A 14256-nucleotide genomic window follows, 5' to 3' on the forward strand; every position below is an offset into this window, starting at 1 on the left:
CACACCATTTCTTGAGGGCTCCTTTTCTGGATGTGAGTAGCCCTCGATGCATGTCTTTTTACCCAATTGGATTGTACGCTACAATGAATATGCTGCACTCCCACATAATCAAAATGCAAATAATGTTTTTTTTTGTTTTGTTTTTTCTCTCTCTGAACAGAATCTCTGTTTTTAGTCAAGAATGTAAGGTCCTGAGGAAGCACAGATGTGAAACGTGTCAACCTCTTGACACTGTACTAACAGAGATCTATTATATAATAATGACAGATCAAATTGATTAGAGGTGAAATTGATTGGAGCCATATAATTTTGAAATTATTTTACCTGTAAAATATTTTTTAACTAATTTGTAATAAAAAAATATTTAGTATTATTTTTGTTTAAATGTCCTTCACTGGTACCGTTAAAGTCCGTTACATCAATCCTATCTTTTAAAATATTACAAAGGATGAGGTACTCCCATAGCCCATACAACTCCATATATAGTCTGTGTGTGTGTGTAGTATCACTTTAAGTAAACTTTTTGTTTCATTGTGAGCTTTTTCTGCTTTTCTGCTTTTTTATTCTTTTCTTTTTATTAAAACAAAATCTTTATCAGAAAAGCTGATCCTGGCTAGATGCTGTATATTACATTGCATTATTGCTATTGGTGCTGAATTAATAAATATTCTTTATTGTGTAGTTACTGCTTTCCGTAAGTTTAATATAATGTTTTGTGGGAGGTATATTTTTAGTTTACATAACATATATCTCATTGGAATTGCCACTTCAAACATTAACTGTTTTTTGCCTTCTTAATTACTGTGTCTAGTTGTTGTCATTACCTGTCATGGGCAGTGAGCACAGTAATTGCATCTTTCTGCAGATGCATCAGCTTTAATGCTTTCTTATTATGTGGCTTTATGAAAGCTTTTGCTCTGATCGAAGGGGGATTCATGGTCTCCCAGACAACCAATTTTCCTGCAGATGTAGCTGTCAAGGATCTTACATTACCAGAATGGAAAACCGATTGGCTAAAGGCTCCCACAACTTTGTTAAAGGTCTGCAAAAAGAACACAATAATAGTGAAGTTGAATTAATTATTGATAAAGTAAATGTGATCAGGTTAAATACTTGGAGGTAAAAAATTCTGCTTACACTGCATACTATCTAATTTCAGTGAGTTTATATATTGAGTTTAATTTAGAGAAGAAAATCCCAATAATACACTACTATAAGTAAGGAAAAATGAAATAAAGGGTCTTAAACTGGCCATAGATGGATTGAAGTTCGGCCAGTTCAGCAGGGACCGGCCAAGATGCGATCATATATGGGCAGGCTGATTGTATGCAAGTCGATCCATCGATCAACTTGGGTACAACCGGCCTTTCAAGATTTTTTACATGTGTTTACCATAGCCGTTAGCAGTAATCATTGTGTTCTGCTGGCCAGGAAGGCTCTCTGCGGCAACAGTGGCTTTCAATCAGGATGACGGCTGTCAGACTATAATAGCAGGCAGGGAGATTCTTCCATTCACGCTGTTTAGTGTAGATGAAGAAGTCAACTGAAATTCTCTTGTCCTGCCCCAAGAAATCTTACAACGCATGTCCAGTTTAACACGGGATTACTTATTGCAGCTTACAAGTGGACTGAGCAAGGCTAGTCTATGATGTCTATTTGAAAGTGTCGAACAGAAAACTGGAACAACAAAGGGGCTGTTCCACATGGTGAATTAAATGAATACTCAATACCAACTGTACCCTACTAAATTAAACACATAGCTCCCCAATAGGAATGAGCTCAGGTGTATTTGGATCCCAGTCTGAACCCACCTAATCAACCCCACCAGGAAGTAGTCACTGTATTGTGCCAATCATAAGCATCCAAGGCATTTCCTGCCCCATAGCCCCATGTATACAAGGGGCTTGTATACATACTGCTGCAATGTAGTGAATGCCTCTTATGACTGGTCCAGTACAGCGACAGTTTCCTGGCAGGATCACTCAGGAGGGTTTGGACTAAGATCCAAACACACCAAACCTCATCCTTACTCTCCAATAAGTTAAGTTACACTCCCTGCAAGTTAGAGAGTTCTGACTCTGACTCAGCAGGGCGCGTTTCAGACCTTGGCAGAGAGATCACTGCTTGCACACAGAGAGCAGGGGTTATTTTTTTACAGCATGCTGGCGGGGGATAGGCTTTTCCTCTCTGGTTGTAGCTGCTTTCTAAAGAAAACAAACTGTAAGACATTGAACACATTCTGTATTTTTGTACCTGAAAAGTATTTAGATGACTTAAACTTAACGTTCAATTGGGCTTTAACAATTTAAGTGATCATGTGCAGCAGCAGATATTGTCACAATAGAAAGCTATTTTAAATCCTGCCATCGGGCAATATTTCACCTTTTAGGTAAATATTTTGCTTTGCAACCTTAGACTGTTTGGAACACTGCTCAAAGCCAGGGATTCCATTCCCCTGATGCACAGATGAAGGGACGCAGACTGTCAGTATGCCCATCCAGAGCGATGTGTGCAATGAATAAAGAAAATGCCGTTCTCCCAATCAGCCAGCATAACCTGTGTATAAGTATCCGCTTCAGCCTACATGTCTCCACCAAGAAACCACACCTGCTGATGCGTTTCGCCCCACCCACCATGTCTTAGTCATAAGGGTAAACAAAGTCAAGAAAATGTACTTACGGTATCATTCAGGAGAGGAGCTGTGTATTCCAAAAGAGAGCTATCCTGTTAGTGGGGAAAATAAAGTAAGGCAAGAGTGATTTAAAGTGCACATTTTGTTTCATGATAAATTAAAGGTAAAAATTAGGGTTTCCAAAAAAAAAAAAAGTTGCTGGTACACATTGTGTGTATAACTATAGATAGGGTTCATTTAGATAGATAGGAGCCTAATGTTAAAATTCTAAATATGTCAGTTATCCTCTTTAACAACAGAAAAAAACAAAGCTCAATTGGATCACACTTTCTCTAAAGATATCAGCTGCCGGCTAATTGCCAGTTCCTATCTCTCCACAGTTACCTGTTGAGGATACCCTGCTCGTCAGTCCTGCCTACTTAAGCCGTCCAGCACAGAGGATCTCTGCCGTCACCTTGGTCAACATCACAGAGACTATCTCTTGCGTTCCTGTTTAAGGCCGGGTTCACACCGCTGCGATGCGGGAACGCCGCGGATCCGCGGCGTTTTCCCGCATCGCATTACTCCTGCCGGCAGTTCACACTGCCCTATGCGGACGGCTGGGAGTGTCAATGATATGTTAATGACACCCCCAGATCCGTCCGCATATCGCAGTGCGATCTGCCGATTCGCACAGGAATCGGATCGCATGGTGTGAACCCCCATGCGATCCGATTCTGTTGCGGACCAAAAAAAGGGTCCCGTGCGAGTTTGCTGCGGGAGCGATGCGAATTCAGCCATACTATCTGTATGGCTGTACTCGCATCGCTACGGAGATCGGATGTGATTTGCGGTGCGAATCACATCCGGATCTCCCCCCGCAGCAGTGTGAACCCAGCCTAAAGACTTGCTTGGCTGAAATCCCTTCTAGCTCCAGATTCTGCTTGCTGTTCCACTACACGTGTCAGACCTTCCTGACTTTCTGGCTTAGCTGACTATCCGTTCCAGTTACCGAACTTTGGCTATGTTTTGACTACGTTTGTTCTTTTTACTTTTATTTATTACAAGTGTGATTTAACTGTACTTCTGTCTCAGTCTGATTTCATGGTTTCTGACACTAACTGGAAGGCAAGTGTTGTATACCCTTAGCGACGCTTACCTTAGTGTCTGTGGTAAAACTTAGCTTGTTTGTATATATAGGAAATTTTGCTCAAAGTTTAGGTCTGCCAACTAGGAAAACAATAAGTGGATAGCGGATTTATACAAATAATTAGGGATGGGTGAACAGTTCAGCTCAAGCATGAGTTTGGGCCGAACATCAGCTGTTCGCCGAAAACCCAAATTATCAGGGCATTGGACTGTTTGTTCGGCCTGCCGAACGACCACAATGCACTGCGCCACTGCACAATGCATTGAAAGCCCTGATTGGCTGAAGCAATAAAAGCTTTGCCCAATCAGGGCACAGAGAACTTTTAGAGCCATGATTGAACACTGTCATGATGATTCTATCCAATCATCGCTCATTACTCTTAGTCCCGCCCCACACTATAAAAGTCATCTTGCAATAGCGGGGATGTTTAGTGTGATATTGGTGAGGCGAGAGATAGAACAGGGCTCTGTTCAGTGCTACTAGGCAGTTAGTGTGCTATAGTGTGAAGAACAGTGGCGCTTATCTGGGTGCAGTATATTAAAATGATTAATGATGAGTTTATTAAGATAGGAGCATGCATGCTCCTTCACAGCCATCACAGCTCAAAACGCACGCCTGCCAGCCCTGTGTCCCACATCCAGTGACGTCACAGGCTGCCAGCTTGATTCTGAGCCTTGGCAACCCCTGCAGCTAGCGAGACAGCAGCAGCAATCCACACCGCCGGCTATCTGGATCAGGACAATATGGATGAAAATGACCGAGAAAAACGGCATGGGAACCCCCCCCCCCCCCCCAGCCCATTACCAGGCCCTTTGGGTCTTGTATGGATATTAAGGGGAAACCTGCACCTAAATTTAAAAAGAAAAGGCGTGGGGCCCCCAGGCCCTATATACTCTGAACAGCAGTATACAGGCGGTCCAAACAAGACAAGGACTGTAGGTTTGTTCTTAAGTTGAATCTGTTTGTAATTTGGAACAGGTACATTTCGTAAGTGTAGCCAAAGAAAATCTATTTTTAAGCTTTTTGGATAACATAATTTTGCTGTCTGTACCCCTGTTCAGAAGATTTTCCAATCAAATTTCTGTCCCAATGATAATTGGATTTTGAAAATGTGGTTATTAGGGAAACAAGGATTGGTCATAAAGCATCAGTAGAGACACCCTTTTCCCATATTAACTCTTACAGGAGACAATTTCCCTTCCTAGGGGTAGATTTCCTCTCACTTCCTGTTGTCTCCCTCCGTTTGTAAGTAGGAGTCGTTTGTAAGTCAGATGTTTGAAAGTAGGGGACCGCCTGTATATACTATACGGTCTGCCCTATATAACCTGCAGAAAATTGGGCCTTAGGTGTTGGTGGTACCAGAACACTGTAAACCCTCACAGTTACTCTTGGTGGGCGCTGGAATGGGCCCTGCTGTGAAATATTATATCAAGAATTGTAATTACATACCCCTGTTGAACAGGGGCAGAAACATTGAGTCTTTGGTGGTGGTGCCCAACACTGTAAGCCCTCACAGTTACTCTTGGTGGGTGCAGAAATGGGCCCTGCTGTGAAATATTAGATCAAAAATTGTAAATACATGCCCCTGTTTAACAGAAGCAGAAAAATTGGCTCTTAGGCAGTGGTGGTTGTGCCACAACACTGCAACCTCTGACAGATACTCTAGTTGAGCGCAGGAACAAGCCCTGTTGTTAAATATTTGCTCAAAAACTGTAATTACACACCCCTGTTAAACAGGGGCAGAAAAATTGGGTCTTAGGCAGTGGTGGTGGTGCCACAGCACTATAACCCATCACAGATTCTGTTGTTGAGCGCAGGAACTAATCCTGCTGTGAAATATTAGAGCAAATATTGTAATTACATGTTCCTGTTCAACAGGGGCAGAAAAATTGGGCCTTAGGCGGTGGTGGTGGTGACACAACACTGTAAAGCCTCACAGATACTCTTGTTGAGCGCAGGAACAGGCCCTACTGTGAAATATTTGCGCAAATATTGTAATTACATGCCCCTGTTAACCACTTCAGCCCTGGACCATTTGGCTGGCCAAAGACCAGAGCACTTTGTGCGTTTCGGGACTGCGTCGCTTTAACTGACAATTGCACGGTCGTGCGACGTGGCTCCCAAACAAAATTGACGTTATTTTTTTCCCACAAATAGAGATTTCTTTTTCTCGTATTTGGCGGTTTTTATTTTTTGCGCTATAACCAAAAATAGAGCGACAATTTTGAAAAAAAAACGCATTATTTTTTACTTTTTTCTTTAACAAATATCCCCAAAAAATATATGAAAAAAATATTTTTTTCCTCAGTTTAGGCTGATACGTATTCTTCTAAATATTTTTGGTAAAAATAAACAAAAAAAGCAATGAGCGTTTATTGATTGGTTTGTGCAAAAGTTATAGCATCTACAAAATAGGGGTTTGTTTTATGGCATTTTTATTAATAATTTTTTACTAATAATAGCGGCGATCTGCATTTTTTTATCGTGACTCCGACATTATGGCGGACACATTTTTGGGACGATTGTAATTTTTACAGCGATCAGTGCTACAAAATTGCACCGTTTACTGTAAAAATTACACTGGCAGTGAAGGGGTTAACCACTAGCTGGCTAGGAAGGGGTTAAGTGTGTCCAAGGGAGTGATTCTAACTGTTAGGGGGCGTGGCTACGAGTGACACATCGCTGATCACTGCTTCCGATCACAGGGAGCTATGATCAGTGACAGTGTTACTAGGCAGAACGGGGAAATGTGGGTATCCCCGCATGGACAGTGAGTCCACGGGACCCGAGATCCTACCTACGGAGCTCATTGCAAGGGCGCGCATGCGACCACATGGCGGCAAATTCAAAGGGATGTACAGGTATGCCCATTTGCCCAGCCGTGCCATTCTGCCGACGTATACTGTATGTACATGCACCGGTTGGCAAGTGTTTAACACTAACAGTAACAGGGGCAGAAAAATTGGGCTTTAGGCACTGGTGGTTGTGCCAAGACACTGCAACCCCTCACAGATACTCTAGTTGAGCGCAAGAACGAGCCCTGCTGCAAAATATTACAGCAAAAATTATAATTCTACAACCCTGTTAAACAGGGGCAGAAAAATGGGGCCTTAGGTACTGGTGGTGGTGCCCTGAAACAAAAATGTTCTTAGAAGCTATCAACATGAACATTGAGGAGAAATAGGATAGTCACTCAGCATAACAGGATAGTCACTCAGCATAGGCAGTCTTCAAGGGATCTCACATTCATAGAAAAATTACTCGGTTACATCAGCATCAGGTGCTTGGTAGCTGGTGATCCAAGACCGATTCATTTTTATGAAGGTGAGACGATCAAATGAGTCTGTGGAGAGGCACACTTTGTAATTGGTTACAAAGCCTCCAGCAGCACTGAATGAAAGAACGCTGTATGCAGGACAGACCAGTAGCTCAAATGCATATTGTGCAAGCTCTGGCCAGTGATCTATCCTCAAGACCCAGTAACCCAGTGGATTTTTGGTTGGAAAGGTCTCAGATGTAAATCAGACGCTGGCGATGGTTGCTGGAACTGATCAGACCTTGGGGCTGCAGACTAAAGAATTGTCTGAATGCATCGGTCAGGCCGCCACCTTTTCCACTGCTACTTCTGTGACTGACCGAAGCCTCAACAACACACTGTGCAGGAGGACCATGAAATTGTAACCTCCCAGGCTCTGGAAACGCATTGCACAAACCTTTCTGCAAGGCCTCCCGAAGATGTTTCATCCTCTGCTCCCTCTGCGAAGGCTGGATGAGTTCCACAACCTTACCCTTGTAACGTGGATCAAGAAGGGCTGCCAGCCAGTAATGATCCTTCTTCTTGATACCATGAATCCGAGGTTCCTTTTGCAGGCTTTGCAGGATCAGGGAGGCCATGCAGTGAAGGTTTGCTGAGGCATTCGACCCAGAGTCCTCTGGGTCACTAAGTATGACATGATCCACAGCCCCCTCCTCCCACCCACGTACAAGTCCATGGGTTTCTGGGGACTGAAAACGAACCCTTGAAGAATGCTGCTGATGCTGAGTGCTAGGCTCCACCTCCATGCTGACACAATCCTCATCCTCCTCCTGCTCATCCTCCTCCTCTTCCTGTGTGACCGGTGGGCCCGCAGGAATACTGTCTGGATAAAGGGAGCCTTGAGAGGTAAGGAAGTCCTCCTCTTCCTCCCTCTGTTCTGCTTCAAGTTCCCTGTCCATTATTCCACGAAGCGTGTGCTCCAACAGGAAGACAAGAGGGACAGTATCACTGATGCATGCACTGTCACTGCTCACCATCCTCGTGGTCTCCTGAAATGGTGACTGGACAGTGCATGCATCCTTGATCAGTAGCCACTGGCATGGCAAAAAAAAGCCAAGCTCCCCTGACGCTGTCCTGGTGCCATACTCATTGATGGCCCTCTGCTGCATGTGCAGCCACTGCAGCATTGCCATGTTGAGTTCCACCTGGTGGGCATGTCACAAATGATGCGGTTCTTGGGCAGGTTGCATTCCTTTTGAAGGTCAGTCAGCCGAGTACTGGCATTATATGACCGGCGGAAATGTCCACAGACTCTCCTGGCCTGCCTCAGGAGATCCTGTAAGCCCAGGTACCTGCACAAGAACTGCTGCTCCACCTAATTAAGGATGTGAGCCAAACATGGGTCAAGTGTCCCTGTCGGAGGGCAGAGAGGAGGTTGGTGCCACTGTCCCAAACCACCATTCCTGGCTGAAGCTGGCGTGGCGTCAACCACCTCTGAGTCTGCCCCTGCAGAGCTGACAGAATCTCTGCCACAGTGTGGCTCCTTTCCCCTAAGCAGACCAACTCAAGCACCACATGGCATCTTTTTGCCTGAGTGCTTGCATAGCCCCTCGAACGCCTATGGAGCACCGATGGTTCCAAGGACAAATCTGCAGAGGAAGAGACCATAGAGGAAGAAGAAGAGGAGGGGGTGGAGGAGAGAGGTGTGACAGAATCACCACTACTAGCATTTTGGAGATGTGGTGATGGAACAAGCTCCAACAATACTGCACCCTGTCCTGCATCCTTCCCAGTCGCCAGCAGAGTTACCCAGTGTGCCGTGAAAGAAAGGTAACATCCCTGTCCATGCCTGCTGGACCGTGAGGCAGCAGTAATATGCACCTTACCGTTGACCTCCCTGTCTAACGAGGCCAAGACATTGCCTTCCACATGCCGGTAGAGAGCCAGAATGGCCTTTCCATGAAAAGAAATGCTGTTTGGGAACCTGCCACTGAGGTACCGCACATTCCACTAATTAACGAAAGGGGGCAGAGTCTACCGGCTGAAAATGCAGCAGTTGGAGTGCTAGCAATTTAGCCAAGCTAGCATTCAGCCACTGAGCATGTGGATGGCTGGGACCGAATTTCGTTTTATGGTTTAGCAACTGGGGTAGGGAAATTTGCCTGCTACAATCGGATGTTGGTGTAGTAATCACAGATTGCCCGCAAGTACTTGGCACGCCTAATTCTACACCTTCATTCCTCTCAGTGAAGGTTTCTGAGAGGACTGAAGGTATAGTGGGGGTGGAGATCCCAGCTGAGGAGGAGTAAGGAGAGGTCTGCCTTGTTCTTTGGTGTGGGTCTTTTAGGTACTGTTGCCAACGGACTGCATGGTAGGTCAACATATGTCTGGTCAAGCATGTGGTGCCGAAGCAGCTACTGCTTTGGCTGAGCTTGATACTCTTCAGACATATGTTGCAAACAGCAACGGTGCGATCTGCTGCAAATGTATCAAAAAAGGCCCACACCAAAGAACTTTTCAAAATACGCAGGGAGTCAGCAGCGCCCTGCACATGTGGAGCTCTGTGGTGTGATGCAGTCAGGTGGCTGCCCTTAAGCTGGCCCCTGGAGGGCATCCTAACTCGTTGGAGATGTGTCTCCTCCTCCTCCTCTCTTCTATCAGGCACCCACATAGAGTCAGTGACCTCATCATCCCCTCCCTCCTTGTCACTGGAGCAAACCTGGCAGCTGGGGGAACATGACGGCCAGTTTCTTGTCCTTCTTGGACACCCCCTCTCTCTGGGCTCATGTTACGGCCTTCCTCAATCTGGGTACCATCACCGTAGCGTTTAAAACGCTGTGCATCCTCCTGCAGCATGTACCCGGCACTGTGGTCAAACAGTTTGGGGGACTCCTCCGTGCATGATGGTGGGGCTAGGGAAGGAGTGACTGATGACATTGAGCCAATGGAATAGGCCGCTTTGGCAGCTGCATTGGCAGGCAAATTACTCTGAGCCTGGGTGACAGAGGATGATGAGGATGAGGACAGCTTAGTTATCCACTCTACCATCTCTTCTGCATGTTGTGGATCAACATGGCCAGCTGCTGAAAAAAAAAAAAGCATGCCCCACGACCAGATGCTGCGGATGCACCATGTCCACGACCAGCACTGTTGGCTGTAGAGACAGAGTCTGCTTGCCCTCTTTTAGTGGCCTGTGAGTGTCTGCCTCTCCTTGGTGGCCTTCCAGACATGCTGTAATATTTTATTAGCAAAACACAGCCTGAAGTTTACTAGAAAAAGTACACCAGGAATGGCCTGCAGTCAGATATAGGCTTGGCTAGACTGGAATGCAGTGGATATATATATGTAGGAGACTGTATATATATTTACTGTACTGCAGATCACTGAATCACCTTCCTGCCTGCCTGAAAGTGTATTTGAAAATGTACACCAGGAGTGGCTTGCAGTCAGATATAGGCTTGGTTAGACTAGAATGCAGTGGATATATATGTAGGAGACTGTATATATATATATATTTATGGTCCAGAGCCCTCTGACCGATACGGATAAGGATGACAAACAAGGTTAACATAAACTCGCTTACTTGAAATGGACCTGAAAGTGTGCCCTGGTCTGACGTACGGTATACCAAAATAAGGGGGCATACCTTAGATAGAGAAGTGGGTGATAAATGAAATGAATATGAATGGAGTGAAATGAGTACTCTCATGAGGAGTATAATGCTTGAGAAATGCCCTGAAAAAGGGGATGGGTGGGTGGGTATCGCGCACCGGAACCGACGAGGAGGATAGGCGAACGGGCTGGTTATATACTCCACCGGGCTCCTCCCATAATTTCAGGCCACCATACTGGCCTTTCTATTTATGGTCCAGAGCCCTCTGACCGATACGGATAAGGATGACAAACAAGGTTAACATAAACTCGCTTACTTGAAATGGACCTGAAAGTGTGCCCTGGTCTGACGTACGGTATACCAAAATAAGGGGGCAAAAACATTCAGGTAGGGGTTGCATTTTATTGATTCAAGTTTGTTACTGGGTGAGCTCGACAAAGGCCTGGGCCATCTCCACTAGCGGATTGGGTATGTAGCGGGCGAAACAGGTGGACCTCCATCTGCCCAACTTCTTGATAATGTGGTCCGGGACCCCTTGGCGGGATGCTGTTGAAGCTGCTCCGATACGGAATGAATGTCCGGAGTAGTGAGTAGGATAGAGGTGAAGGATACCCAGGAGTATCCTGAGATGTTCCATAAAGCGGGCAGCGTTCAGAGGCTTTGTGTGAAATGGCAGAAGCATACTAGTTCCTGGTTGATCAGCCAAAAGGGTCAACAAGCGGGCGAGAATGGCGACCGGGTACCAGCGGTTGTTGGACTTATAGAAGTGTATGTCCGTACCCGAGCCAAGCTGCTGTGTCTTGGAGACTGCTAAGTGTAAGACGAAATGGTCTTTGAATCGGACCAGGTGGTGCTTGCACAGCATGCGTGCTGTGAGGCTACTACCAGTAAACTCGCTCGGCCGTAAGAAGCCGTAGAAGGCCGGGTGTATGGCTGCTTGTAAATGACACTAATGTGGAGACCGAAAAGGTGAAGTGGCCAGGATATCTGACATATTTCTAAAACGTCTCCTGTGATAGGCAGTCGTTTGGTGCCGGCCATCGGCTGGCGCTTCTGGATACCGCGCATAACAGCCTGAAACACGTGGTAAAATAAGGAGGGTACGGTAGGGTCCTGGAGGGAGGTGAAATGTTATACCGGACAGGTATAGCCGGATCGTATTAAAGGATAACGCCAACTGCGAGTGGCAGTAGGAAATGAAGGCTATGACTTGCTAGACACGGGACGTCTCTGTGCTGTGATACATGATTAAGCGGTTAAAGGCCCTCCAGGCTGATCGATAGGCCTTGAGGGTATTGCGGGAAAGGGAGTGATCAATGAGTTGGGTAGCCGCTAGGAGGTGAGGGGCTAATCCAGGGTCAGTCGAGACCAGTCCGGGATAGCTGCTGATGTTGGTCCGGCTCCGGGTACCTGATCGAAAACGAGACAAGGTTAAAGCGGGAGAGGGCGTCCGCTGCCTGATTGAATTTACCGGGGATAAAGGAACAGGGGATGTTGAACTGAAACAACAACAAGAGCTGGACCAGTCGACGTAGGAAGGACATAATCAACAGAGAGGACGCCTTGGCGCAGCCAGGAATTGCCAGTAACTGGGGAGGCCAGGGAGCTGCGAGCCAGAGGTGGCCAAAAACAGCCGCAAGCCCGTGGAGGCCACTGCGTCGGTCATCACCTGGGGAGAAAGGGAAGACACGGAGGGAATGAACAGGGAGACGCCATTCCCAGACGATAGGAATTCCTCCCGCATAGCAAGGACTGCTATTGCCGCGGGATCCAGGCTGAGGGCTTGCTCTGGATCCTGTGGGAGGGACAGTAAGACCAATAGGCGTGACACAAAGGCGCGACCCTGAGGGATGATGCGCATAGGGAAACTCGACATGCCGTGTAGGGACTGTAGGTGTCTTTTGGATGACTAGACTGGAGAATATGCGAGGATATTATATGCCCCTAAAGATGGTAGTTGTGATGGGCGAGCGTTTGCCGTTGGCTATGGGCTGATGCCTCTGGATGCCTCGTAGTGGGGATCTTGCTGTACGGGCCGAATGACAGATGGCTCTCCGTGCACTGTAAGGATAAGAAATGCTGAACGCTGGCTAGAAATAGCCTGGGCGTGCTACAGGAAGAAGCCAGTTGCGTGTGTCAACATGATCCTGGTGCGGGACGGAAGTTGAACTCAACTGTCCTAAGGAAGAGACGGGTAGGCAGACAACAGTGAGTGGTTTGTAAGAAAAGCCACAAGAGACGAGTGGCCAATTAAGTGCTGCTGAAAATGACGTGTAGCCGGTTCGTGTGCCACTGAGAACGTGCTTGCCAACGAATGATTGCAAGAAGTTATGCTAAGTCGCGAGCCTTGGCATGACCAAAAGTGTGTTAAACGTGTGCTTGCGACAATTGCCCGGGAGTCTGTCACTGGAGATGTGTACGTAGTGACTGTGAGCCATTCGTGTTACCGCATGTGCACTGCGAAGACTGCAGGAGTTGTGCTTGAATGTATGTTTGGACGCGTGCTTGCGATGATTGCAAGATGTTACCCAGGATGCGTGCTTGCTATGATTGCCAGATGTTATGCTAGGATGCGTGCCTGCAACTAATGCAAGGAGTTATGCCAGGACTCGTGCTTGCAACGATTGCAAGGAATTATGGTAGGTCACATGGGTAGCCAGGCCGGAAAGACAGAAGTCCATCCAGTCCCACCACAAATCAAAATAAATAAGGTATCACACAACCTGACACACCCAATCCTACGCCCGCAGCTGATCCAGAGGAAGGCAAAAAACCCCCAACAGAGCATAGCCCAATCTGCTAGAGCAGGGGAAAAAATTCCTTCCTGACCCCTCGAGAGGCAATCGGATTTTCCCTGGATCAACTATATCTATAAATATAAGTACCCCGTAATACAACGTACCTTTAGGAAGGTATCCAGGCTTTCCCCAAAGCAATCAATCGAGCAGCCAGAAGTGCCTGCCAACAATGATTGCCATGAGTTGTGCCTGGACATCTGCTTGCAACGATTGCAAGAGGTCTATGCTCGAATGCGTGCTTGCCATGATTGCAAGAGGTCTACGCTCGAGTGCGTGCTTGTAACGAGTGCAAGAGGTCTATGCTCAAATGCGTGCTTGCGATGATCGCAAGAGGTCTATGCTCGAATGCGTGCTTGCAATGATTGCAAGAGGTCTATGCTCGAATGCATGCTTGCAATGAGTGCCAGAGGTCTATGCTCGAATGTGTGCTTGCAATGATTGTGAGAAGTCTATGTCTGGATGCGTGCTTGCCATGATTGCAAGAAGTCTACGCTTGGATGTGTGTTTGCAACGATTGCAAGAAGTCTACGCTTGTATGTGGAGAAAACAGCGAGACACGCCTGAACGAAGCTGTGTTTCCCTTCCGAGGCAACTTATAATGAAATGAGGCCGAGGAGCAAGGCCCCCGGTAGGCGTCCAAACATTGAAGAATCAACTGGACCCAAACCGGGAAGCGGTATGTGACAGTGAAATGAGAGAACCTGCCATGACAGAGATCCAGATCGCCATGCCACAACTTGCGACCGAGCACGAAACGGATTCTGGAGCATGTACTGAAATGAGGCCATTCCTGGGGCACGCCGAGACGAATTTGGTACACAGATGTGA

At 46.6% G+C, this 14256-nt stretch overlaps 1 protein-coding gene across 1 annotated transcript in view; it reads right to left on the reverse strand.

Moving 5' to 3' along the window:
* The window catches only part of CFAP251 (cilia and flagella associated protein 251), a 164544-nt gene that overhangs the window by 94043 nt on the left and 56245 nt on the right, over positions 1–14256 (reverse strand). The window contains exons 10-11 of the mRNA XM_077461962.1: positions 2680–2724; positions 825–1042 (exon numbers count right to left, since the gene is read on the reverse strand). Of these exons, the coding sequence (XP_077318088.1) occupies positions 825–1042; positions 2680–2724 (263 nt within the window). The remainder of the gene's footprint in view (positions 1–824; positions 1043–2679; positions 2725–14256) is intronic.

This window comes from Lithobates pipiens, unplaced genomic scaffold (genome assembly GCF_037356315.1).
Source record: "Lithobates pipiens isolate NorthernLeopardFrog02 unplaced genomic scaffold, aLitPip1_a1.2 Scaffold_3, whole genome shotgun sequence".
NCBI classification, from domain to species: Eukaryota; Metazoa; Chordata; class Amphibia; order Anura; family Ranidae; genus Lithobates; species Lithobates pipiens.